Genomic DNA, 27,946 nt, shown 5'->3' on the forward strand with positions numbered 1-27,946 from the left:
CTGCGCCCCCCCTTCCGCCTCGTCCGCTCCGTTCCCCCCTCCCACCGCCGCCGCCCCCCGACCTGTCGTCCCCACCCACGCCGCCGCCGGCGCCTGCGCCGCCCCCCCCCCAGCCCCGGCAACCGCCGCCAACCCCTGCAACAGCCCCAACAACTGGCTCCACACTGCTACACCGCCGGGCGCTGCCGTGTCCACAGCCGCCCTCCCGCCCCCGACACTCCCCGCCAGCGCAGCCCCTGCCGCCCCCGCTGCCGTCTCACCCAACCGCGGCTCAGCGTCCCCCGATACCGCAGCCTCGCTGTCCTCCGTCTGCCGACCATCCGACTCTTCCGACAGCACGACCTCCTCATCCTCGCCGCTGACATCTTCTTCCATCCGACATCCGGGGGGCGCCGCCGCGGCACCCCCCCCACCACGGCCGCCAAACCGGGCCGCCGCGTGGGCAGTGCCGTCCCCGCTCCGTCTCTTGCCCTGGGGCGACAGCCCAGGAGACCGTCCTGTCCCCCGCGCCGGCACCCCAGGCCTCGACCTCTTGCGCCCGCGCCCACCCCCTCGCCGACTGCCAGGGGACTCTGGACACGGACTGATGGACGCCCGGCTCTGGATCCCAGCCGTCGCCGCCTCTGGCCCTCCTGGGCCGCTGCAGGCCTCCTGCCGCTGGGTCCTCCCGCTCCCACGGGACACCGCGACATCCGGGGGCTGCACAGCGGTCCTGAGTGACCGGGCGGTCGCCGCATGGCTCACGCCGTCACCCCTGCTCACTGCCGCGCCAGGGTCAGGCACCACAGACCTCCCCCTGGCGCTGGACCTACCGCTGCCTGCAGCCCCTCGGTCCCCCCGCCGACTGCAGGGGGAACTGCTGGCCTCCATCCCTCGCCGAGCGCGCTCCCGACCTGGAGCCGCTGCTGTCACTGGAAATCCAGCCCGGAGGCCGGGACCGGAAGTAGGCCCCACGCTGGCCACTCCCACCTCCCGACCACCGCGGCTGGAACGCAGATTCCTCCTGCTGCTGCTGGGAGCAGCAGCCGGACTGCGCTGCTGCTCGGCCCGCTGTGGAGGGTCCCTGGAGGGGCTCTGGCATCTCCTCCTCGCCCCCCCCGCACCCGGGGAATACCTGCGGGGGGGCCGCAACTGGCGCACACCACGGCTGGGGGAGCGAGGGGCAAGCGCCGACGGGTTAACCCCGGCAGCCCTGATGTGGGTCTGCACTGCCAGGGGCCCGTGCGCTGCAATGGCTGCTGTAATCAGGCGCTGAAGTTCCTGGAGATCAGCCATGGTGACTCGTGCTGCTGATCTCTTGGCGTCCGGAAGAAGAAGAGGAGGTAACCCCCTCCTCTCCCAGACTAACCCTTTCCCTACTCCTCCTCTTCCTCCCAAGCTAAAACCACCCCTTAATGCCATATTAGGCCTGCCAAGCAAACTGTCCCTATTAACCCCATCACTCCCTAACTCCCCCTTGGTCATGTCGCCCCTCCTCCCCAAGGGGGGATCCATGGCTGTCTAAACATGCTATAATGGCCTGTAGGGTCTCTGGATTTGTCTTACATCAAGCACAACTGGAAGTCATTGGTCGATAACTACAAAGGGAGCTGCCAGTAGTAGATCTTCATGATCTGCAAGAAATAGTGCATTCTGCATGGAAGCGCATTCCTCAGACAACCATTAAAGGGAATCTGTCACCAATTTTTGCCACCTAATCGGAGAGCAGCATAGCGTATAGGCAACGATCCTGATTCCAGCAATGTGTCACTTACTGGGCTGCTTAGTGTAGTTTTGATAATCTACTGCTGATTAAACAGTGTTTTTATCATTAGAGGACTACTTGGCATGCTGATAGATAGACCAACATATTCATGAGTTCTGTATGGCTATGTGCACACGCTGCATCTTATTAACGCTGCGTTTTTGGCCGCTAAAAACACACCCGCGGCAAAAAAACGCAAGAAAAAAAACACGTTTGGTACGTTTTTGGCTGTGTTTTGCTGCGTTTTTAATCTCTGCGTTTTGCTGCGTTTTTACAATGCATTGCATGGGGGGAAAACGCAGAAAAACGCAGGAAAGAATTGACATGTCCATTTTTTTTTTTAAGCTCAAAAACGCAGCTTAAAAAAAAAGGTTGTGTGCGGACAGCAAAAATGAAAAATCATAGACTTTGCTGGGGAAGCAAAGTCATGCAGTTTTGAGGCCAAAAACGCACCCGAAAAACGTGCAAAAACGCCGCGAAAAACGCACTATGTGAACTTACCCTACAACTGCTAGATCTGCAGCAGAGAAAACATTGATTTTATCAAAATGACAGCAAATAGTAAGTGACACATCGCTGGAATCAGGGTCTCTGTCTTTACATTATGCTGCTCTCAGATGAGAGAGCAAAATCCTGGTGACAGATTCCCTTTAATAACCTCAGTGATAGTGGCCAAGGTGAGCAAGTGCAGATTTCTGGGTGTGGCGCTCAATATATGCTGAATAAATTGAGATGATTATTTTTTTCATTTTCCATCATTTGCATATCTTTAATACGTCTATCCATCCTGAATTTTGCATAATTCTACTTCTTTTCCTTCTTGGTGCTGCAGTTTCAATGTTTAGGACTCTGTGTCGAAGTATCTACCAAATGTATCACAAGGCTGTTGAACAGTAAGTAATTCAGTGAATAGCGTCATGAATTTTCGGGATAACCACATGTGACTTTTCACTGCCTTTAAGGTGTACTACAAGATTGCAGAAGATACAGAATCTAATGTTGGTTTTCAGAAGGATTTAACATGAAGTAAAAGTAATGATAAGTTACAAAACATTTCTATAGAAGATCCTGAGCCGATTATTCTACACACATCCGCCCCATGATCCATTAAATGGCAAACACACCTTTCTACAGGCTGTTTAGTTTAAGAGGAGAGGTTCAGACTTGAATAAGCTATTAATCTATAGTTCTCCTTTACACTTCCCAGTGACTCATTGTCATTAATGAGAGATGCTGGTTTTTATGAATAATAAGATTTTAGACTCTCCCAGCAGGTGCCCGGGATGGTTTAATCTTCTGTGTTCGCTTCTGCTTCAGATTTGAAGGATTTGTCCCTTTTAATCAAACGCCATCAACTATCATTATGGGCTTGGATACAGGTTCAGAGGTTTCCACGCCAAGTTACCCCTTCATAGAGCAATCAAACGCCTGCTCTCCATAGCAAGGTAACCTGTTTTGTGTTGTATTGTTTCTGATATTGTCACATATTATTATATTAACTGTTAAATACTTATTAGCTGTCCTAAACTGTTAAACAGCTCCCATTAAAAGTTAATCTTTTTAATTGTAAATTGATAAATATATATATATTTTTCTATTATTTGCATCCTCTATGCTCTACAACGCTTATTTATTAGTAAATATCTGTTATATGATCTGGGTATCCTTGGCCCAGTGTGTCGTACAGTATATCTGACCTAAACTCCACAATGATGTCACCTGCTGATGTCATTCTTTATAGCAGCTATACATGCTAGAAGATATTTCTCATTCTTATTATTATTATTAATAATAATATTCTGTCCTCATATTGTGCTAGTCACAGTGGCCTGTGAGGTGGCATACTCTGTGAATATTTCTGTGGTATTACACAGCACTGGATTTTCTCCATCCCAGAAAAACATTCCACTCAATCTGATCAGAGTGGGATCATAAGTGAGGAATAGAAAAAAGTTACTTGATCTTCTCCAGTTATCAGTCTATGGAAAAAATTGGACTACACTCCGATGTCATCCGAGTGCAGTCCGATTTTTTCCATGGACCCATAGACTTAACAGATAATACCCAGGACACCAAAAATACAGTGTCTGCACGAGCCTGATCATGTAGGCCTCAGACACAATGCAGAGCAATGAGCAGGAGCTGCAAGGTGCAAATAGAGTCCTTGAGCATGTGGATCATGTAACTGTGAGCAAGCTCCATGTACTGTAACATTATAGGGCAGTTTTCCCATCGAGGTAATTTTTAGTAATACAGAACTGTTCAGAGCATTCCATGTTTTTATTTTGAATTCTCTATAGAATCCTCCATGTACCACTGCTGACAATGCAGAATATACTAAACTACAGTAGGTAGGGATCCAGAGACACCTGTGGTTGCCCTAATACAACTTGGAAGTCATGTGCATGAGCCCAGTTCTAAAGCAAAACACCTAAATACATGTATGTAAACTTTTATAACTGGATTTTAAAAATGTACACATTACCTCAGACTACAAATTCCAGCACTGGGGCTTGTAGAGGGAGAAAACCTGTGGAATATTAAACAGGCTGGGTACATAATATGTATGATCACCAGGTACAGAATATGTATGATCGCTGGGTACAGAATATGTATGATCCTTGGGCACAGAATATGTATGATCTCTGGGAACAGAATATGTATGATCATTGGGTACAGAATATGTATGATTTGTGGGTACAGAATATATATGAGCTCTGGGTACATAATATGTATGATTGCTGGGCACAGAATATGTATGATCACTGAGTACAAAATATGTGCTGTATGATCACTGGATACAGAATATGTATAGTTGCGGGTTACAGAATATGCATGATCACTAGGTGCAGAATATGTATGATTGCTGGGTACAGAATATGTATAATCACTGGGTACAGAATATGTATCGTCACAGGGCACAGAATATGCATGGTCACTGGGCACAGAATATGTATGGTCACTGGGTACGAAATATGTATAATGCTTGTGTACAGAATATGTATCATCAAATGTTAATAAAAAGATGCAAACCAGCATATGTATGATCCCTGGGTACAGAATATGTACGATCACTTGGTACAGTATGTGTATGATCTCTGGGCACAAAATATGTATGATCTCTGGGTAGAGAATATGTATGGTCTCTGGGCAAAAAATATGTATGATCACTGTGTACAGAATACATACGATCACTGTGTACAGAAAATGTATGATCACTGTGTACGGAATATGCATGATCACTGTGTACATAATACGTATGATCACTGGGTACAGAATATGTATGATCACTGTGTACAGAATATGTATGATCACTGTGTACAGAGTATGTATGATCACTGTAGGGAATATGTATGATCACTGGGTACAGAATATGTATGATCACTGTGTACAGAATATGTATGATCACTGTGTACAGAATATGTATGATCACTGGGTACAGAATACATACGATCACTGTGTACAGAATATGTATGATCACGGTGTACGGAATATGCATGATCACTGTGTACATAATACGTATGATCACTGGGTACAGAATATGTATGATCACTGTGTACAGAGTATGTATGATCACTGTGTACAGAATATGTATGATCACTGTGTACAGAATATGTATGATCACTGTGTACAGAATATGTATGATCACTGTGTACAGAATATGTATGATCACTGTGTACAGAGTATGTATGATCACTGTGTACGGAATACGTATGATCACTTGGTACAGAATATGTATGATCACTGTGTACAGAGTATGTATGATCACTGTGTACAGAATATATATGATCACTGTGTACGGAATACGTATGGTCACTTGGTACAGAGTATGTATGATCACTGGGTCACCCAGCTCTCATAAGAAGGGGCTCCCATGTCCATGAAAAGAGTAGAGATTACACATTCACTATGACAGCACTGACGGGGATATTTGGGTATAACTAGTGATGGTGGCCCCCCTAGTATCTCCCTTATAACACGTTCACAGTTCTCATGGCTTCGATGATGAGAGATAATTCTGTATTCTGCAATTTTGCGGCTCCAGAAGCTGTCATCTCTAATTCATCCGCAGTGCAGACTGAATGTCTGATGTGTTCTAGTCGTAATATCTGAATGTTTTCATGACCTCATGCTTTTCTTTCGGAGCACATACAGTATAATTCAGCTATTTACCTTTAGCTTTTTTCACATGAAAGTAACCCTCCTGTACCGTCTCCCGGCTAAGATGTAATTCAGACATATCCTGTCGCCTTCATGTTCAAACCTGCAGCTTTAGACTTGTTAGGATACAAAAGATGTACAAACAGCCATACATGTGCTCCGCTCTGCTAGATTTCTATGCCTGTAATTTACTACCTCATGTAATACACAGTATTTTCTCATACTAGACATTGCAGCGTACTGAGAAAGCATCTCCATGCACAAGGTAAGGTTTACATTTCCATTACTCACTGATACATTGTGAATATTATAAAGCCGACTCTCCACTAGACTAGAAATCAGGACTATAAAGCCATGTGCACATGATGAGTATTCAATGAGTTTATTTTACCTCAGTATTTGTTGCCAAAACCAGGAGTGGGTGAAGTGGTGCCCAGGTTTCTTTTACACTTTGGTCCACTCCTGGTTTTGGCAACAAATAGTGAGGTAAAAAACTCACCAAATACTCAGTGTGTGTATGTTGCCTATGTGAGATTTACATACAATCTTAAAGAAGTTGTCCACTACTAGGATTCTGATACCACATGTTTCCTCCAGGTAAAAAAATAGAGCCTATGCTCCCCTTCTGTACCAGAGCGGATCCAGCGGTGTATGAGCTCGTGGTTCCAGGACTCAGGTGGGTTGTGACATCACGAGAGCCCAGCGTCCAATCAGTACTGTCTTCTGTCTCCCCGCATTTGGACCAAACAAGTTATTCAACAGGAAGTGAGAGCTGTGGCTGAGCTCACTTCCTGTAGATTGCTTGTTTGGTCCCGCTAGACAGCGCTGGAACGTCGCCGGTATGAGAGGAGAGTATAGCCTATATTGTTTTACCTGGAGGAAACATGTGGAATCAGAGGGGTTGTCCTAATAGTGGACAACCCCTTTAATGCACAATTGCTGCAGAATATTCTTTAACTGAAAATCTGACTTTCATCTGAATGGGGAGGATTTTGCAGCATGTGCATAGGTTTATATACGCATGAAAAGCCCTTTTGCAGAAACACGTGCAACAAGTCTGCATCTGTGAATATAAACCAAGACAAATGCTTTAGAGGAATTAAGGCAGTGACTTCTGTAACAATATATTTCTGACAAAACCACTGACCTAAGCAGGTTTATGTAGCATTCAAAAGGATATATTGATGTTTTAATGCCAGGATAAATTATATATAACAACCGAGACATTTACAAATCATTGCATCTTCCCTTGTATCTTTTATCTATTATGCAGATTTTTTTTATATATATATATATATATATATATATATATATATATATATATATATACACATACACACACATGCTCGTGTGCTCGATAATCATAATAAGTAGTGATGAGAGAGCACTGCCATGCTTGAGTGCTTGGTACTCAAAACGAGCAGGATGGAAGTTCAAATGGGCTCATGGACTGAGTATAATGGAAGTCAATGGAAAACTCGAGCATATTTCCAGAAGATATTCAGGAAAAAAGCTTGGGTTCCCAGTTGACTTCCATTATACTCAGGTACTCGAATCACGCCCATCCTAGCATCTAACTGCTTGTTACGAGTACGGAGCACCTGAACATGGTAGTGCTTGCTCATCCCTACTCATTACGAATACCGGATACTTGAGAATGGTAGTGCTCGGTCAACACTACTCCTTACGAGTACTGAGCACCCAGTCATAGTAGTGCTTACGAGTACCAAGCACCAGAGCATGGTAGTGCTTGCTCATTACTACGCGTTATGAGTACCGAACACCCAAGTATGGTAGTGCCTGCTCATCACTACTCGTTACGAGTACCGAGAACCCGAGGATGGTAGTGCTCACTCATCACTGCTCATTATGACTACCGAGCACCTGAGCATGGTAGTGCTCGCTAATCACTACTTGTTACAAGTACCGAACACCCAAGCATGGTAGTGCTCGCTAACCATTACTTGTTACAAGTACCGAGCACCCAAGCATGGTAGTGCTCGTTAATCACTACTTGTTACAAGTACCGAGCACCCAAGCATGGTAGTGCTCGCTCATCACTGCTCATTATGAGTACCAAGCACCCGACCATGGAAGTGCTCGCTCATCACTACTCGTTACGAGTACAAAGCACCCAAGCATGGTATTGCTCACTCATCACTGCTTATTATGCGTACCAAGCACCCAATCATAGTAGTGCTCGCTCATCACTACTGATTACGAGTACGGAGCACCCGGTCATAGTAGTGTTTATGAGTACTGAAAACCCAAGCATCATAGTGCCCGCTCATCATTGCTCGTTACAAGTACGGAGCATGGTAGTACTCACTTATCAATGCTCGTTATGAGTACCGAGTACACGTGCATGGTAGTGCTCGCTCATCACTATGCTGAGGACACTCAATTATACACTTCTTACCCTGGAAGAAGCTGGGGGAAATGCACATCAGACGGAGGTACACTCTACCTGAGACCCTGTGTGCAATCTACTGTATAACTAGGTAATGTGCCTTAATTGTATTTTATGCATTTTTGTTCCTGCCATGGGTGTCTGAGAACCGCTTTGGTGTTTAAGTGAGCTTATCCTTCGATGGGGATATTAATCTTTTTTTGCTTATACCTATGCACTTTATCCCCCATATAATTTGATTGTTACTACATAACCCTTTTATTAACGTTGATTTTCCAGGTTATGCATGTATCTCCTCTAAGGAGGTTTTACCTGTTGATTATTTCCTTTTATTTAATTCTAATAAAGATATAACTTTTATTAAATATATTTTTTGCATAAATATTTTGTTCCCTAGGGATTCTGCACATATCCTCAGGTGGGGAGTATTACATTGGGCAAAGAGTCATGCACTTTTTGTGATATTTTAGATTCAAATTTATTAAGGTCATATTTTTGTCCAGTCACTTCCCAGATGCCTCCACCCTGTGCCAATTATTGTACTGGCCACCCACTCACTACAGAATACAATGCAAACTCATCTCTCTCACCCACAAAACTCTCCACATTCTACACCATCTTATGTCTCCTCCCTCATCTTTGTATTTTATTCTATACATGCCCTCCTTTCTTTAACTGATCTAAGGCTAACATCCCACATAATCTGAACCTTGCACCTCTGTCTTCAAAACTTCTTTCACGCTACACCAGTTTTCTGGAATACACTACCCCAGACAATCTGACTACTACCTAGCCCTGACGTTTTTAAGCATGCCTTAAAACACATCTCTTTTTAGCAGGCCTAGCACCTCAATTCACCAACCTAACTTTCCCCTGTTTCCACTTTCTAAATTTTAATCAGAATTAGCTCCCTCATCTGTCTCCATATACTCCATGCACCCAGTAGCACACAATAACTGCATTTAGATACTGGCTGATGATTGGATCATATGGAAACCCCTATTTATAATAATGATGGTCTCACCATACATAAAAAGGAGATCTACCTATTGTGTCCTTCCTATTTTCTTGTAGATTATAAGCTTTCGAGCAGGGCCCTCACTTCTCCAGTAACTACTGAACTATGTCTTACTTTGTATTGACTTTATTGTCTATATATGTCCCAACTTATTGTAAAGTGCTGCGGAATATGTTGGCGCTATATAAATAACATTATTATTATTTTATAAAAAAAACCCTAGGAGGTCACAATTTGAAGTGGTTACTGGAATGCCTTATTTGTCTCAGAATTAAGACGTAGCAATGTATAGTATCTGAAGAGAAAGAAGGACATGATTGTTTTAACAAAGCATCATGGCAGCTACTCTACCTTCAGAGAATACTGGCACGATGTCTGTATTTTGCTTATGGCACCAGAACTGCCAAGAGGAAATGTAATTCCCTGCTGCTGTTCTCCTTAATTACCCAAATTGTTATCGCGTTTAGAGAAATACTCCTAATACAATTTGCTGGTATCCTACCATAGGCTCATACAATGAGCTGTTCCACACTAACTGTTATTAATACATTTCACCCTAGAGCTGATGGAAGGCAAATGATGTTATCAAGAGGATTAAATGCTTCTGTAGCATCCTGGAGCACTGCAAGCACCGATATGGATGTTACCCAACATGTTAAATCACCAGGTACAACTATTTATGTCTGCTATGCTAGATGACTCTAAGGCTGAGTACACACTGCGTCTGTGCCATTAGCCGCACACATCAAAACATATACTGTAACCACAGGGAGGCTAAAAGTGTGTTTTTTCAGCCTCCATTTGGCTGGTTTATCTGCATACTGACTGTCTAAGGCCCCCTTCACATGTACGTTTTTCACGCACGTGTCAGAGGTCAGTTTTGCCCTCCGTGACCCGTGTTTATGGGCTACGTGTGTTCTCCATGTGTTATCCGTGATAACACACGTAGAACGGGTACTTTCTACTCACCTGTCCCTGGCGTCTCTGTCCGTGGTGCTGATCTTCGGTCTCCGATCCTGCGACTCCCCGCTGCTGTTGCTTCCAGCCGCAGTGAAGTGAATATTCAATTAGCATAATGAGCGGCGGTCGGCAGCAAGTGACAGCAGCGGCAGAGACAGGAGGGCTGGAGAAGGTGAGTAATGTTTTGGGTTTTTTTCTAACAGACACATGTCTTCTCTCCGATGCGTGTCACACAAAACACATTAGTGTGGTCCGTGTGTGTTACGTGTGACACGTTTGCATTCCGTGTCCCACCCGTAATGCTGGAGACAAAATACAGACATGTCGGCGTGTGGAACACACGGACACACGTAAGTACGGGGCGGATACCCGTTCCATGCCAAAATACTTACGTGTGTCCGAAACCATAGGAATACCTTGGTCTACGTGTGTACGTGTATCCGGTACGTGAGAAAACGGTCAAACACGTACCGGAGGCACATGCGTGTGAAGGGGGCCTTAGACTGTGTTTTCCTAGACAGAGAGTCACTGTAAAGAAACAGATATCATATGGTACTTACTTCTTTTACAATGATGGAGGACGTATAGCTGGTCTTCCATCCAGACCCTGGCTATTGTTGGGCACTTACCTTCTGAGTGTACGTGCCTGACAGTGAGCACAGATGCAGTGTGTACAAAGCCTAAGCCATGTGTAATATCTGTCACCCTTTTGTGAGAAAGCTAAGAATCGGGAAGCCCCTCATTTTTTCAACGATACAGCTTTTTGCCATAAGTCTTATAATACTATTAAGCAATCTAAAATAAAGGCAACCTTACATTGTTTGTACAATAAAAAAAAAATGCATTACATACTAAATACAGCAAACCTGAAATATGCTGGAATATTCTTAAAGAGTTTGTCCACAACTTTTAAATGAATAGCCAATCTGTAGGATAGGTCATCAATGTCTGATCGGTCGGGGTCAGACACCCAATACCTCCGCAGATCAGCTGTTCCCGATGCAGCAGGTGGATGGAAATGTTCAGTACCGGATCTGCCCCGTCTTCTGATCGCGGCTGGATACTGCACATCCGCCTCATATTTATATCAATAGGAGAAAGATGTGCAGTACAAGGCTGTGGCCACTATCAGTTAACTGGCCAGCTCTGGAACTGAGGATTTCCAACTGTTGAACCAAAAAACGAAAACAGCTGATCTGTGCGGGTGCCGAGTGTTGGACCCTAGACAATCAGACACCTATGGCTTATCCTAAGGATAGGTCACCAAGTAGTGGATAACCTCTTTAAAGGGAACCTGTCAGGTCCAATATGCACCCAGAACCACGAACAGTTCTAAGTGCATATTGCTAATCTCTGCCTAACTGTCCCTGTATACATTAGCATAGATAAAGTGATCTTTAGAAAATTTATTCCTAAAGCTCTTATATCATATGGTAATGAGCGCGGGGACTAGTCCTCTGGGCATTAGTTCCCCTGGCTAGTCGGCTCCATTAGCATGTTAGTAGCCCCTGTGGGTGTGCTAACATGTTAAAAAATGTGCAGCATCAGAGGATGATCTCACTGCCATCGCCACCAAACACTGGATGTGTGCATGACCCCGGAGTTCCGGTCATGCGCACTATGAAGCCAGGTGTATGTGTCCTGGCTTCAAACTGAAGTAGTGTGCATGAACAAAGCTCCGGGGTCATGCGCACTGAGCTGAAATCCAGCGTCCAGCGGCAATTGCAGTAGAGAGGTGAGTGAGATCATCCTCTGATGCTGCACATTCATTAGCATGATAGCACACCCACAGGGGCGTACTAACATACTAAAGGAATGACACAAATGAAAACCACAGTATTCGGCTAAAAAATAGATTTTAGGAGAACACGCTTTTTTTAAAAAAAGATAAGAACTGAAAAAAAAATAATCCACAATACAGTACACTGCATAAATAAGCTAGTATTTGGTGATAAATATATCAATAGTTGAGTACTCATAATAAATTACAAAAAATCATAGATATATTTAGTAGTGAATGGATAGCTGCCTAGGAATGTTAAATTAATATATCAGCAAAGAAAGGGGCCTTAGAGTAAAGTGCAAAGTGCTACCTCTATCAATAAAGTGACAAATGCTGAATATCCAATCCCATGTGCAAAAATACCCGCCATAGCCAAAGGCTTATATTAGCTAGATGAAAAAAATGGAAGAAGTCCATGGGCTATATAGTAACTGCTCAGAATAAGCGGGCCTCACAAGTGCATAGTGCAAGAGGTCCTATGTAATAAAGTGACCAGTGCTAATGATATATAAAAGTAAAAAGAGCATGGAAAAAGGAATGCAAAGTTGTATACGGCAGACTAAGCATAAACATCCATTCACTCACATAGCAATTAGAGCACCAAGGCGTCAACCTCAACATATGTTTCAAGAAGCATCTTCGTCAGGAGGTGTGTGACGAAGATGCTTGTTGAAACTTTTATAAATCGTTAGCACTGGTCACTTTATTACATAGGACCTCTTGCACTATGCACTTGTGAGGCCCCCTTATTCTGACCAGGTACTATATAGCCCATGGACTTCTTCCATTTTTTTCATCTAGCTAATATAAGCCTTTGGCTATGGTGGATATTTTTGCACATTGGATTGTATATTCAGCATTTGTCACTATATTGATAGAGGCCCTTGTAGCACTTTGCACTTTACTCTAAGGCCCCTTTCTTTGCTGATATATTTATTTAACATTTCTAGGCAGCTATCATTCACTACTAAATATATCTATGATTTTTTGTAATTTATTGTGAGTACTCAACTATTGATATATTTATCACCAAGTACTGGCTTATTTATGCAGTGTATTGTATTGTGGATTATTTTGTTTTCACTTCATATCTTTTTTTTAAAAAAAAAGTGTGTTCTCAATAAAATCTATTTTTTAGCCGAATACTGTGGTTTTCATTTGTGCAATTATATGAATTAAGTTTGATAGGCTATGTACTTTATTTATAAGGTTTTGTGCTTAATAACATGCTAATGGAGCCGACAAGCCAGGGGAACTAACGCCCAGGGGACTAGTCCCTGCGCTCATTAGCATACGATAATAGATCTTTAGAAATACTTTTTCTAAAGATCTCTTTATCTATGCTACTATAGACAGGGACGGTTAGGCAGGGATTAGCAATATGCACCCAGAACTGCTCGTGGTTCTGGGTACATATTGGAATTAACAGGTTCCCTTTAATCACTGCCTTTGCAAGTGAAAACAATCTGAATAAAAAGTAGAGATGACATGATGATGCCAAAGATACATTTTTAATAGAGAGGGCAAAGCCTGCCGGTTAGCCAGTATTACTTCATTACATCCCATCCATTTAAAGAATGCAGGTGATGTAAATAGCATGTGCATTCTGTGAACAATGCCGGGGAAAGACCTCATAACTAGAATGACTCACATGTGTTTGCTTGCCCATTTTAACTGAATATTATAAATTACATAACAATCAATGTTTAAAAGTAAGGAAAGTACTAAAAAAAAGTGTATATTTTAAAAAATAATAACGAACAGACAAAGTAAATAGTATAATGTGCCAAGGAATCTTGGATACAATTCAGGCAAAGGTAATTAAAAGTTTCTTGTCTTCCTTTAAACATTTACTATGAACAAAAACATGATACCGGAAAATACAAAAAATGCTAATTCAAACGTTGGCAGGCCTGGCGGAGTCTTATCTGGCTTTCTATTAGATAGGATTTAGGTTGACATTGCAACATCACCCAACTTCAACAAATATGCCACCTACACTCTTCAGCAAAGTAAAAGAAGAACGCCCAGATGGGTTGCAACATGAACGGTGATTTCCTTTACAGAAGAAACTACTTCAAGGCATTAAAGCTTTAAATGTCTAAGCCTAGTTTGAATTAACTAAATCTTTGTGAAGATTTCTACAGACATAAGACAAGAAGATAACAGCGTGGGAAGCATGATTGCTACTGTTTTATTTCACCATTACAAATGAGCTGTGTCAAATTGGGTCAATTGCCTTGTGTGTGGATAAGGAGGTAAAACCCGAAAAATGAATAGTAACACATTTATGAGGATCAACCTGATAAGTTCCCCCCATACAAAAAGGACTGTAAATATATCATAGTGGCTATTATTTTCATGCATGTATGCTCTGTATACTGTATTGTGCGGTACATAGTGTAGCTGTTTTCCAGGGAGTGAGGCCAAGACACATGGCAAGTAAAGATCCTCTGTACTGGGTTTCGTAACAAACTCAGCTAAGAGCAAGAAACAGTTACCAAAGAAGAAGCATCAGAGCTTTGAAATGTGCCTGAGAGGCTGTGGCACAATGACTACGCATAGTGGGCTGTGGTGATGGACAGGCCCTCACACTCTATGTCTCACTGTGAAGTGGTACAGTGTGCAAAAAGGAAACATCGTGAAGAAATTGGGCTATCATTGGTGTATTTGGCCCCCTTGAGACTATGTTCCCAAGTTGAATACAATGGAAACACCAAAGGAAAGGACAGTAAACTGCAGAATGATGCAGGCACCAAGAATAGAAGGTGTTATTAGATCATTTGCGGTGCCTGAAGAACTTGTAGAAGGTCTATAAACTTTTAAGCATAAAGTTGCAGTAACCTGGAAGCCAGTGAAGCTTAGATCCCTTAGAGAAGTAATGGAGGACTACAGGTCGGGAGCGGATTGCTCACTGGAGAGTTTGGCAATAGCCCACAGAGGCTAGAAAACATGACCTGGCCTAAAGCAGCACTGAGGAGAAGGGAATCGCCTCATGTGCTTTGGAGAATCTCTTCAGCAGAGGCTATATACATTAAATTACTATAGAAGGGAAAGAAAGCGCAATAGGGTCTTACCCGGTATGAGGGTAGAAGGAAATAAGGAATGTTACACTCACCTGGTGAGGTGGTGCCAGTAACAACCCCTTATGATCGCTTGTGAGTGTCTTGGTGGTTCAGCAGCGGCCCCGTAGAGGCATATAATATATAGTTGAAAAATAGAAAACGGGTTTGATACCGCGCTAAAAACCACAGATGCTGTATATTTAAAAATGTCTCTTTTATTTCACAGTTCTACATGTTTCAGGGACATCTCCGTCCCCTTCTTCAGAAAAAAGAAATCATGATTTATTTTTTCCTGAAGAAAGGGACGGAGATGTCCCTGAAACGCGTAGAACTGTGAAATAAAAGAGACATTTTTAAATATACAGCATCTGTGGTTTTTAGTGCGACATCAAACCCGTTTTCTATTTTTCAACTATATATTATATACATTAAATAGCAGACAGACGAATGTTTCCTCAGCTGAAAACTGTCCCTCCACTACTCCCTACCCATAACACGTCTAATTGTTCTAGTGTTCTCCCCACCAAATAAAAGGATTGGAAATGGAATCAACCGCCCAATTTTTTTTCAGTTGAATATTCTGTCGGAGGACAGTTTGGAGGCCCCTATTCACATTAGATGGTTGGACCATTTGGACAAAATTTGATGGTTCAGGCAACTTTTATCCTACGTGTATGTGGGACTTTAGATTTCTATTCAGATAATAGGGTTGTCCAGGCTTGGGGTACAAGTCTGCAATAACTCAATATGACTGCAGACATATGAATCCTCACAGTGAGCAGTGTGCGTGCTGTCAGGATTCTCAAATGCAGTCGCCAGGAGCAGCCACATTCCGACTAGACGTATCTGGTCTTGCTCAATTCACTTCATGCATGTCTAGTTGGCATGATGCCGCTTATATCCAGATCACTGGCGGTCACCGGAGAATCCTGGCAGCGTGCGCAGTGCGCATTGTGATGATTCACAAGTCTGCAGTCACATAAAGTAATTGCAGATTTGTACTCCAAGCTTACCTCCATATGTGAGCATACTCCGTAAATAGCAGTTTTTTAACTTACATTTTTCTGTTTTACTGCAGTGGCCATTTTTGCACAGTTGACATCAAAAGTACATTCATATTCATTGCATGCACATTGGTTCTTTTGTATACTAGAGCATATAAACAACGGTTGTCTGCATGAGACAACTCCTATTAGTCGTTTGGATGTTTTTCTGATATACAAAAATTCTAAGGAGTACTGGACTTTTGATCAGATTATTTCTAGTACCAATTTTCACATCTGTTTCTGTAGAAAGTATGCTTTATATGTATAATTACAAAATAATAAAGATCAATCAAAATCTCTATAAAGGTCTAACAAATTCTGCGAAAGTACAATAGACTGAGCTGCTCTATATATTTATATTTTCACATTATAAACTGATAGACAGATCCAGAAAAGGTTATTTGTTACTAGTGTTTTATTTCCTCAATTATAAGGAAGTGGTTTCATTTGTAGGAAACCTCTAATGTAACCCCGGTGCACTAAGTTCTGCTTGACACTTGTCGGGCAGGAGACGCTTTCTACAGTAAACACAATTAGGTGAAAAGCTTCTCTTATTTCGATAAGTGTTATTAAACCTACATTGTTTGTAACACAAATACAGACAATTATCCATGCAAGCATCACATATGCATATACTATGTAAATCCGCCATGTCACTCAGTCCCAAAATTATTTTACATGGTAGCTAGTCACCCTAGCGAGTGAAATGCATGAAATCATTCTGGAAAGCCTTAAGGCTCATGCACACGTTGCTATTTGTTTTCTTTCCTTGCAGATTTGGTGCAGAGTTAAATCTCCAACCTGTCAATCCTTTTAGCATTTTTGCTACAAATTTGACCCATACTAATGAGTGGGGAAAAGTCTGCAACAAAAATGCATGTTAAAAAATACAGCAAAAATGCAGCTATTTTACACAGTGTTGTTCCTACCAAAAGATGCAGAAATGGTGCAGAAATTTATATTGCAAATGTTTAACATGAGAACATACCCTTAGGGCGGCTTTGCACGTTGCGACATCGCACGTGTGATGTCGGTGGGGTCATCTCGAAAGTGATGCACATCCGGCGTCACTTTCGACATCGTACTGTGTAAATGCTAGATGATACGATGAACGAGCGCAAAAACGTCGTTATCGTATCATCGTTGCATTCACCGACATTTCCATAATGCCGGTGCCGCGACCGGTGCGATGTTGTTCCTCGTTTCTGCAGCAGCACACATCGCTGTGTATGAAGCCGCAGGAGCGAGGAACATCACCTCACCTGCCGCCGGCGGCTATACGGAAGGAAGGAGGTGAGCGGGATGTTTACATCCTGCTCATCTCCGCCCCTCCGCCGCCATTGGCCGCCTGCCGTGTGACGTCGCTATGACGCCGCACGACCCGCCCCCTTAGGAAGGAGGCGGGTCACCGGCCAGAGCGTCGGTCGCAGGGCAGGTGAGTGCATGTGAAGCTGGCGTAGTGATAATTTTCGCTACGCCAGATATCACAAGATATCGTACCTGTGACGGGGGCAGGGACTATCGCGTGCGACATCGCAGCATCAGCTTGCGATGTCGCAATGTGCAAAGCCCGCCTTAAACCTGGCACTAGATTTTTCCCATATAAATTATGGTCAGAACCAAGTCTTCATATACATCATTCTAGAATGCTATATATACATTTCCAAGCGACTCTGCAAGCAAATTATACTCACCTATGGGGTGGTTCCATATAGACAGCATTCTACGATGCTGTATGTGAGGGCTTACAGGTGCTGTTTCTAATTTATATGGGAACCTGGTGTCAGGTGGTCTTTATGGTAGTACCATTTAAGATGCAAACCTACAACTGTGAAATAGGGATGAGTGAACCCGAATGGTAAAGTTCACAGTGTGCAAAGGTGTCTCGGGCTCAGACTCGAACATGGACTTTTAAAAACAATCTGTGTCTGAGAGTGGAGTTCAGGTACTGTTTGTATGCTAATAAAGCATGTCTGAAGTTTAACCAATCAACAAGCTGTACTGCATGCAGAAGAAGACTGTATACTGCTGTAAACAATAAAGATTAAACAAAAAATTATGTGGAAGTCCCGACAACATTCATCAATTCCTATGGAGTTTTGTTCTGAAAAACTTCTCAGAAAGAGGCTCCAGAGGTCAATGACAGTCAGAGGCAGGCCCAGAATATCTCACACTTTACTTTGTCTGGTTATCAAAAGTAGGGGGGACCCCACACTGTATAATTAAAAAAAACTGTGTGGGTACCCCCTATTTTTGATAACCAGCCAAGATTAAGCTGATATCTGAGGGTTACAGCCTGCAGCTGTCTCTTTTACCTGCACTTGTTATCAAAAATAGGCGAGAGCCCATGGCGTTTTTTAAAATGTATTCCATATTCACATGTTTGCAGTGCAATTGCCCTCTTTTGCTACCTTTTACAGCCCCCTTAGCTCTACCACAGGTTCTTTAAACTACCAATATAGCTGTGACGCCCCTGGTCTATCAGGTCATCACAGGGTACTGCACGCTCTTCTCCTTAGTGCAGTATTCAAATTTCTCATGGTTCTGGGTACCCATCTTGCAGTGCTGCCCCCAACAGCAAATTAAGTCCTAAATACACCCTGCACCACACCCACCAGACACACCAGTGGGCGGCTTGAGCGGAATAGGGTCGCCCACCTAGGGGTCAGGAAGGGGAGATGAGTGTCAGAGGGGAATGTGGAGAGGAGAGTGGAAAGGAGTTGTGAAGTGGAGGAGGCAGGGAGCGGTGGCTCCCAAGAGTAGCTGTCTAGGTTGCAGACGGTGGTCTGGACCTAGAGGAGTCGGACCCCCGGTCGCACGAGATTGAGGCAAGGTGCCTGGACCTGTCAAAGAGGACGGTCAGCAGCCTGGTCCTATCACCGGTCCGGCACCGAAGGCACGGCGGGGTACACGGACCCTAGGTTGGGGAGAAGCTTCAGGGAACCCGGCAATTAACCTGCGGAGAACGGAGCTCTCATGGACTGTTCCCACTAAAATCGGGATACTAGCGCAACGAAGGGGATAGGGCCTTCCATACAAGCACCCCACTAAAATCCCAAGCGTGAGCCCAGAGAGCAGGCTCCCACACTTAGCCATAGTGGGATCGGGGCCCGGCAAGTTCCAGACTACCGGGCCACTACGGTGAATTAAAACTTTGTGCCAGGAAGCAGGTCACGGATCATCAGGCAGCACTGCAGGGGACGGGACCCGGACAAGCTCCCCTTTGAGCGGCAGCCAGAGACTTGGTTTACCCGGCTATCAGCATCTGCTTACTGGCTGAGTGAGTACATGACTGATCTCCCCGTCATGGCACCCAATATCATCATCCAGAATCTCGGGGCATACCCCTACCCGTGGAGGGTAACAACACCTTGCTGCCCCATTCCATCACCCCTGGTACTCCCAACGGCAGCGGCGGTACTCCCAGTTACCGCACACCACGGGTGGTGTCACAAACTATAACTCCCCTGTAAATATCCCCCTTTTACTTTAGAGTCTGGCCCGTAAGCCCCCGGCTCCGGAGACCCTCGAGCCACGAACGGACACTACCCCCGGATTCGAGCGGTTCGATCCGCTGCTGGGGCGGCACATAGCATTACATTTAATCGTATTTCCTTATTTCTTAACCCTTAATGAGAACAAGTGCACTTTCATTAATACAATTTTATTAGGCTATCCATCTGTCTTATGAAACGACGTTAGAGGAGATGTTTATAAAAGCTTTCCTAGCACCAAGCAGAGCATGACAAGTCCCAGTTGTACCTTCTACTTGACTGGAAAGAGCGGTACAACAAATTTCACCATTATACTTAAAGGATCATCAGAAAATCTAATATGTTTGGAAGCCTTGTTACACTCCCCAACAGATTATGTCAGGGAGAGAAGGATCCAGCCTGTTGTACTTCAGTGACCAACTCCTTTGTTCTAAGCAGTGACAAGATAGATCATAGAGAACACAAGAACCAAGCTGGGCATTCCTATGTATGGGGCAGATAGAGCTATCAGACAAACTACGGCTAAGTTTATGGGGACATTTAGTCTCGTAGTTTAACCACGGCTGTGTTTGCCACTGTATTATTAGACAGCATGGCAGCATGCCCCTGGTTTAAGTCCTTACATCACACAGGCAGACTTCATTTCATCAGTGAATAATGTCATAAACAATATAAAACATAAAAGCTTGAAACAAATACTCATAAAACAATCATTAGTACATCATGTCCTTTTAATGCTTTGACAGTAATTTTGTAATGCTTAGATACCCAGTGCACTTTTATAGGATCAAGCTCTCCTTTTAGCATCAGCAATTTATATACAATAGACAGCTAAGCATAATCATTTTAAATATTCATCACCAAATCACAGTATAGTCAGTTGTCTTCTAGAATTTAGAAGAACATGAAATAAATAAAGCTAAAGTCAGAAATCAGCAAATATTTCCTAGGAATTAGATTTCTCTACATTCCCTCAATAAATCTAATAGTTCTGCGGAGTGCAATTTATCCAATATTCTATACATCGCAGAAAAATTAGATTTAAGAAGTTGTTTGATGTCAAGACCACTACAGCTGTCTTGTTCCTGGAACAATTGACCTGGTAACATGGTTGTTCAGCAATTCGGAAATACGCCACTCCTGGAGAGATTTGTGCTCCAATAGGGTCCCACCCCTGGCTTAATAGTGTAGAAAGAGTCCAGCACTCGCAGGCAGGTGAATAGAAATGCTTTTAATTTAGAATAAACCAATCCTGTCACAAACCAAACTGCGGCGTCTTCTCGGATGCCTCCTGGGATGATTTCCCCCTATGCTTGGCCTCGTTCGGTTTGCTTCCTTGAGTCTCAGGTACTGACCCGAACATCTAGGTGTTTTCAGCTTAAGTCCTGGGTTGTGCCTTTTGAGCATGCTCAGCCTGTTAGTCTCAGAATTGAGACTAAGTCAGTGGTTCAGGCTTCTGAGCATGCTCAGGCACTTAGTGCATCAGGTGTCCAGATGACGTGGCGTAATCCTGTTGGCCATGTTGACATCACAGATCACGTGGCGCAATCCCATTGGCCTAGTGACATCACAGATGATGTGGAATGATCCCATTGGCCAAAGTGACGTCATCAGTGATGTGTGGTCACATGGAAGACCGCTCATTGGTTATGGTTTGGGCAGGTCATAGGGATCTTCATCTTGTGGGATGTTCTTAGGTTATGTAAGCTTTGGGCACCCACATGGCCACGCTCAGTCGTCTTCATATGTGGTGCAGAAAGCACTTACCACGTTAGTACAGGGCCAGGCTTGAAGTCCTCTGGGACTGATACAGGGTTAAGAGGCAGGTGTAGGGCGAGGCGTCGTGGTCACATCAGACCGGTTTAGGGTCAGTTGCCGGTTAGGCAGAGCTTCTGGGCTATGCTAGTACTGGGTTCACTGGTGGTTAACCGGTGGAACTCCACAGTAGTCCTTAATAGGAGCTAGTGACCTCATTGACTCCTCTACACACCCTTTGAGTTTCCTCCATTGTGGCATACGGTTAGTGTCCACTAAATACACCCTATGTGTACGCCACATATATATATATTTGCTTCTGTGAAGTAACAGAAGTGATAAGTCGTAACCTGACGCTGTGAAATAACAGTGCTCGATAGAGTTTATATTAGAGCATCTGTGTGATCTGTAACACAAGATCTCAGGCCTTGGTGCCCAGTGCAGTAACAGAGTTGCCATTACTATAGCTATACCTTCATATACCTCTGTGCAGGAACAGAGTTGCCATTACTATAGCTATACCCCATACCTTTCTGTGTTGTAATAGAGTTCATGGTCTTACCTTTATTTTCCTCCCTGTGGGTTCTTTAACTCAGGGGACTCTGATATTTAGTAGCATTTGCCTAGTTGCAGTTCAGGCACCTATCTACCAGCAGCAGCCATAACATCACTGCACAGTGGACCCTGACTTCTGATAGGTGTATTTCTCCATCTATTAGTCTATCAGCTAGCCATACCGTAACAAATATACAGTGTATGACACAACATTTCGATCTATTCCAGACCTTCATCAGACATACACAGGTCACTGGATAAAGCAGAATAGGCTGATGGAACACTGAAGCGATGCAAGAAGCCATTGGTGTAGTTTAGGCCCATTGCTTCTTACGTCACTACCTGTGAGTGCTAGATTCTTTCTACATTACCATAATTGTCCAGATCGGTTTGATTACATCCATACAATACCTATAATTTTTTTTTTTTTGCATTTCAGTCATTTTATTAAAACAATCCAAACTTTGTAAAACAAAATTTGCTTTTGACGCCATTTTTTGAAACCCATAACAAAATTGTTGATGGAGCTACATGAAGACTTTTTCCTCATTTTTGGGTATTTATGACACTTTGCTGGAGACTGAAAGTGGAAATTCAGACAATTAGATTTTTTTTCTTTATGGTGTTTTTGTACGGGTTTATTAATTTTATATTTTGATAGATCAGATTTTGAATGTACCAAATGTGTGCGGTTTTTTTATTACTTTTTATTGGATAGGGAAGAGGGAGTGAATTAAACCTGAGATGTTTTTTAATACTTTAAAAAAAAGTTTTTTACTATTTTTGACATAATAAAATTACCCATCTCCTACGGAGATAGCCATAGGCTGGGATTTATAAGAGCATCAAAATGGCAGCAACAGAGGTCTTCAGAAGAACTTTGGCTCCCCCAATAACTAATCTGTACCCCATAACTGCATTGCACACAAGTACGTAAAATCTTTTTAAATGCCACCGCCACTGTCAGAAATGTATGTGTGACGCACTGGGTAAGCCAGGGGTCACAGGTCATCACACCACCACACCCTACACCCCAGTTAGGAACACCCAAGCTACCAAAATCCTTGTTGCCTTCCTCCAGGGGCTGGTGTCCACACCAGGGGGTGGGCCAGGCGGTTGGCTCCGCCCACCGAGGAGTTCACAGCCCTGGAGGCGGGAAGAACCAGGCAGTCAGCTCAGGGAAGAGCTTGAGTGAGGAGCTAAGTGAAGGAGTAAACAGTGGAGTTGAGTTTAGGAAAGTGAAGTAAAGTAGAAGTGAAGTTGTAGTACAGCTGAAGAGAGAAGCTGAAGTGACAGTAGTAAAGCCTGAAGTTGGTCCGGCTATGTGCCAGGACAGTGTCAGCAAGGTCAGCAGACGGAGGTGATTGTCTGGAGGGGGACTGCTCGGAGGTTGCTGGAAGGACCGCGGACGGGTAGTGGCCCGGCGGTCTGGAGCAGTATACAAAGGACAGTCAGCACCAGGGCAGGGGCCTTTCGGATCCCGGCAAGGCTAGGAGTCGCCATAATTTGCCAAATCCGTCAGTGAAGGGGACGACTGTCTCCCAACAACCAAGTCCCGATAGAAGGCAACAGTCCAACCGTAACGGAGAGACACCGCCACCGCCAGGGCACCAGTTTCTCAGGGCCAGCGCCTGCGGGCAAAGTAGGGCTCCTCCGGCCCATATCCAAGCCGGGGAGCGGGTTACCGGTGGGAACCCATCGCAACCAACATCAACTTAGGTGCAGGACAGAGGGACCGTCACCGTCACCGACTGGGGAAAGCAAGTGCAGCCGTCCGTGGGAACCGTCTTTCCAGCCGTGTGTTTTACCGAGAACTGTGTCATCGTCTCAGGCTGAGTGAGTACCACAGTGCCGCAAGGCACAGCGCTGCCCCCGCGTCCCTGCGCCCACCAGGCCCTGCATCTCCCACCTCATCACGGGGCCCCAGGATCACCAACCCCTACCCACGGAGGGGCAACACAACAACTAGCTGCTCCATATCATCATTCCCGGGATCCTCATACCGAGCAGCGGTGGTGCCAACAAATCACCACAACCGTGGGTGGCGTCACGGACAATAAACTATCCCAAATCCCAATCCCCTTTCACTCACGGGCGAGGAGCGCCGCTAGAGTCCCCGGGATCCGGCCCATCGCTCGAGCCACCGAGCAGCAGCAGGCCGCAGCAGCCGTGGCAGCCGGACCCGAGCAGTGGGAGAGCGCGGCGTCCCCTCCTCCGCCTGCGACATATGCATACAAGTAAGATGTACAGGTACCTCCTTTTTCGGGAAGGGATTCCAGTGAACCTTTAAAGACCATGGGCCTTTTATGTCTAACAGAAGCTTTACATCAGAAATGTAAAATGTCAGCTAACAAGTATAATATGGTCCTATGTGGAATACTAGAGAGAAATCCATTGATTGATAGTCTATAGCTGAGTAGCACCACCCACTGGACTCAAGCTTGGAGAAAAATTTAAATAAATTGCAAGCGCTAATGAAACTTTTCCTTACCATGATAATAGTAGGTCAGACTGAAAGTTCAACCCTTTAAAAACATATGTGAAAATGCACAATCAATGACTATATTATCATATCATATATTATTTTTATATTATCATAGTAAATTACCTAGACTTCTTCTTATTAACCCTTCAGCCCCGGGGCACTTTCCGTTTTTGCGTTTTTGTTTTTTGCTCCCCTTCTTCCGAGAGCCGTAACTTTTTTATTTTTTCGTCAATCTTGCCATATGAGGGCTTGTTTTTTGCGGGACAAGTTGTACTTTTAACTGAAAGCATAACTTTTATTATGTCGTGTACTGGAAAACAGCAAAAAAATTCCAAATGCGGAAAAATTGCAAAAAAAGTGTGATGGCACAATAGTTTTTGGGATGTTTTATTCACGGTGTTCACTATATGGTAAAACTGATGTGTGAGTATGATGCCTGAGGTCGGTGCGTGTTTGTAGACACCAAACATGTATAGGTTTACTTGTATCTAAGGGGTTAAAAAAAATTCACAAGTTTGTCCAATAAAAGGGGCGAACGTTTTGCGCCATTTTCCGAAACACGTAGTGTTCTTATTTTTTGGGATCTATGGCTCAGTGATGGCTTATTTTTTGCGTCTCGAGCTGTCATTTCTAATTGTACCATTTTTGCGCAGATCCTATGTTTTGATTGCCTGTTATTGCATTTTGCGTAAAACTTGCGGCGACCAAAAAACGTAATTTTGGCGTTTGGAATTTTTTTGCCACTACGCCGTTTACCAATCAGATTAATTGATTTTATATTTTGATAGATCGGGCATTTCTGAACGCGGCGATACCAAATATGTGTATATTTATTTATTTTTTAACCCTTTCATTTTCAATGGGGGGAAAGGGGGTGATTTGAAATTTTAGGTTTTTTTTTTTTTATTTATTTTTTAAAACTTTTTTTTTACTTTTTTGTTTTATTTTACTAGTCCTCCTAAGGGGCTATAGCGATCAGCAATCCGATCGCTCTTATCTATCTGCTGATCACAGCTATACAGCTGTAAACAGCAGATGCAGTCACTTTCTGTTTCTCTCTGCTCGCGGCCGAGGGAACACGAAAGTGAAACTTCATAGCTGCAGGCGTCATCACATGACCCTGTGCTACGATGGCAACCACCGATAGTCACGTGATCACGCACGTGACTTCCGGTGGGGGCGGCGGGAAGTAAAAAACATGGCCGCGCGCATATAGATCTTGCTGCCAGACTTTGGCAGCAAGATTTAAGGGGTTAATGGCCGCGGGTGGAAGCAATTCCACCCGCGGCTAGCAGGCACACATGTCAGCTGTTGAATACAGCTGATATGTGTGCCGACCACCGCCGCCTGCCCGCGGCATGGGGCGGGGCTTAACGGGACACGCTCCATGACGGATATATCCGTCCATGGTCGTGAAGGGGTTAAAGAACATATAAGCCCCAATTCATCAAAGAAATTTTCCCAAAATTCTGTCATAAATTGCTTTGAAAAGTCACAATATTTTGGCTCAAAACTTGTGAAGTAGCGCAAATCTTTGGGGATTTTTAGCAATTTTACTAGTGATGGGCAGGCACTAAAATGCTCGTTACTTGATTCGAGCTGGTCAGACGCTCTCGACACGAGTAACAAGCATTATGGAAAATTAATGATTGGCATGTTCGGGTCTCCACCCACATACAGCCAGCCATAAACAAAGCACTTCCCCGGTGGGAGAGAGGGTGGGTTTTGATTTTTGTTTTTTATGTTGGTCACACTACATCCAAAAATGTTATTGTATCTCCTGGGAGAGCCATTCAGAGACTGTTAATGGCTTTTCTTGGGGTGTCTGCAATATGAAGTGAAGCAAGCCTGTGCATTGTTGTCGTTGTTTCACGGACTAAATATCTGAGCACCCGCGATACTCGAGTACCAGAGCACTTCAATGCTTGATCGAATAATGAGCAGTGTCGAGCACGTTAGCCCATCACTAGTTTTTAAGACAGTTTCTTTCAGCTCCACCAAAATGGGTGTGGTGCCAGAGGTTGTCTAATTAATTATGAGCTGTGGCGTTCCTTATGCAACAAATCTTACTCCAGTAATAGACTGTAGTAATAATTCTGGCATGGTACATGGATACATACGCCACTGGTCAGCTGTGTATCATGAAACAACAATGTCTGACACCGTCACGCACCCTCATCAAGACCAGCAACAAAGGTTTTGATGAATTGTGGCCATTGAGGTAGAAGTGTTTGTTATCTTAGTAATGAAGAGAAATGTTTGCTTAGTTTTTCAGTACTTCATTTGTAAATAATTTCCCTTTCCCTTTGCACAGAATACGTAAGAGAAGACTTTAACAACATCACAAGTCATGGAGAGAACACAGCGAATCTCACGGAACTGCTTAGGATCATCTTTCCTGTGGTATATCTCATCCTTTTCCTTGGGAGTATCATGCTCAATGGTCTTGCAGTCTGGATTTTCTTCCAAATCAGAAGCAAAACAAGTTTCATTGTCTATCTGAAAAACATTATGGGCGCTGATCTCCTGATGACGGTGTCCTTCCCATTTAAAATCATACAGACTTCTGGGATCGCACAATGGAATTTCAACTTCTACCTGTGTCGGTACAGCAGTATCTTGTTCTATACCAGCATGTACATAAGTATTGTGTTTCTCGGACTAATCAGTATTGATAGATATCTAAAAGTGGTGAAACCTTTTGGAAGTTCGAAAATGTACAGCATTAAGTTCACAAAGATGGTGTCTACAGGTGTTTGGCTAATCATGTCGGTGCTTGCCTTGCCAAATGTCATCTTGACAAATGCTGAGCCAACTAGAGACAATGTCAATGACTGCATAAGACTCAAGAGCCCCTTAGGAGTTCAATGGCATTCAGCTATCACTTATATTCATACGTTGATATTTATTACTGTGATGATTGTGCTTATAGCTTGTTACATTTCAATATCTAGACATATACAGAAATCCAGCAAACCTTTTATAAGTTGTTCAAGTCGGACAAGACGACATAACCAAAGTATCCGTGTAGTTGTGGCTGTTTTCTTCGTATGTTTTTTGCCCTACCATCTATGTGAGCTGCCATTCCTGTTCAGCCATCTAGACACAATCCTGGAGAAACATCTATATACCATTCTGCTATACTGCAAGGAGGGAACTCTAATTCTTGCTGCCTGCAATGTGTGTTTGGATCCTATCATCTATTTTTTCATGTGCAGATCCTTCTCCCACAGACTGTTTAACAGGTCCAGCATTAGATCCAGGAGTGAAAGTATAAGATCCCTACAAAGTGTGAAGAAATCTGAAGTGCGGATATACTGTGATTATACAGAGGTATGAAAGGGAGACCCAAGATCACTGCAGTGTCATACATGTAAATAATATTAATTAAAATACTAAAATTATATTCTTTGCTTCATGGTTTTCATAATGTATTAGATATCACTAGAGCTCCAGATGGTTTGATAGGT

General features: G+C 43.7%; 2 protein-coding genes across 6 annotated transcripts in view; one reads left to right on the forward strand and one right to left on the reverse strand.

Annotated features, from left to right (window-relative positions):
* The window catches only part of MED12L (mediator complex subunit 12L), a 1,012,447-nt gene that overhangs the window by 537,237 nt on the left and 447,264 nt on the right, over positions 1-27,946 (reverse strand). The gene's annotated exons all lie outside the window — the stretch shown is intronic.
* LOC142296757 (G-protein coupled receptor 87-like) lies at positions 2,578-27,869 on the forward strand. 3 transcript variants are annotated; one of them, XM_075340742.1, is made up of 5 exons: positions 2,578-2,637; positions 3,062-3,189; positions 6,133-6,170; positions 9,894-10,000; positions 26,791-27,868. In XM_075340742.1, exons 4-5 carry the CDS (start codon positions 9,910-9,912, stop codon positions 27,813-27,815), a joined length of 1,116 nt encoding a protein of 371 aa, XP_075196857.1. In that variant the 5' UTR covers positions 2,578-2,637; positions 3,062-3,189; positions 6,133-6,170; positions 9,894-9,909; the 3' UTR covers positions 27,816-27,868. The 3 variants fall into 3 exon arrangements, with proteins under 3 accessions (XP_075196857.1, XP_075196858.1, XP_075196859.1); XM_075340743.1 differs by lacking the exons at positions 2,578-2,637; positions 6,133-6,170 and having other exon boundaries at positions 3,096-3,189; positions 26,791-27,869; XM_075340744.1 differs by lacking the exons at positions 2,578-2,637; positions 9,894-10,000 and having other exon boundaries at positions 3,096-3,189.

This window comes from Anomaloglossus baeobatrachus, chromosome 3, assembly GCF_048569485.1.
Source record: "Anomaloglossus baeobatrachus isolate aAnoBae1 chromosome 3, aAnoBae1.hap1, whole genome shotgun sequence".
NCBI classification, from domain to species: Eukaryota; Metazoa; Chordata; class Amphibia; order Anura; family Aromobatidae; genus Anomaloglossus; species Anomaloglossus baeobatrachus.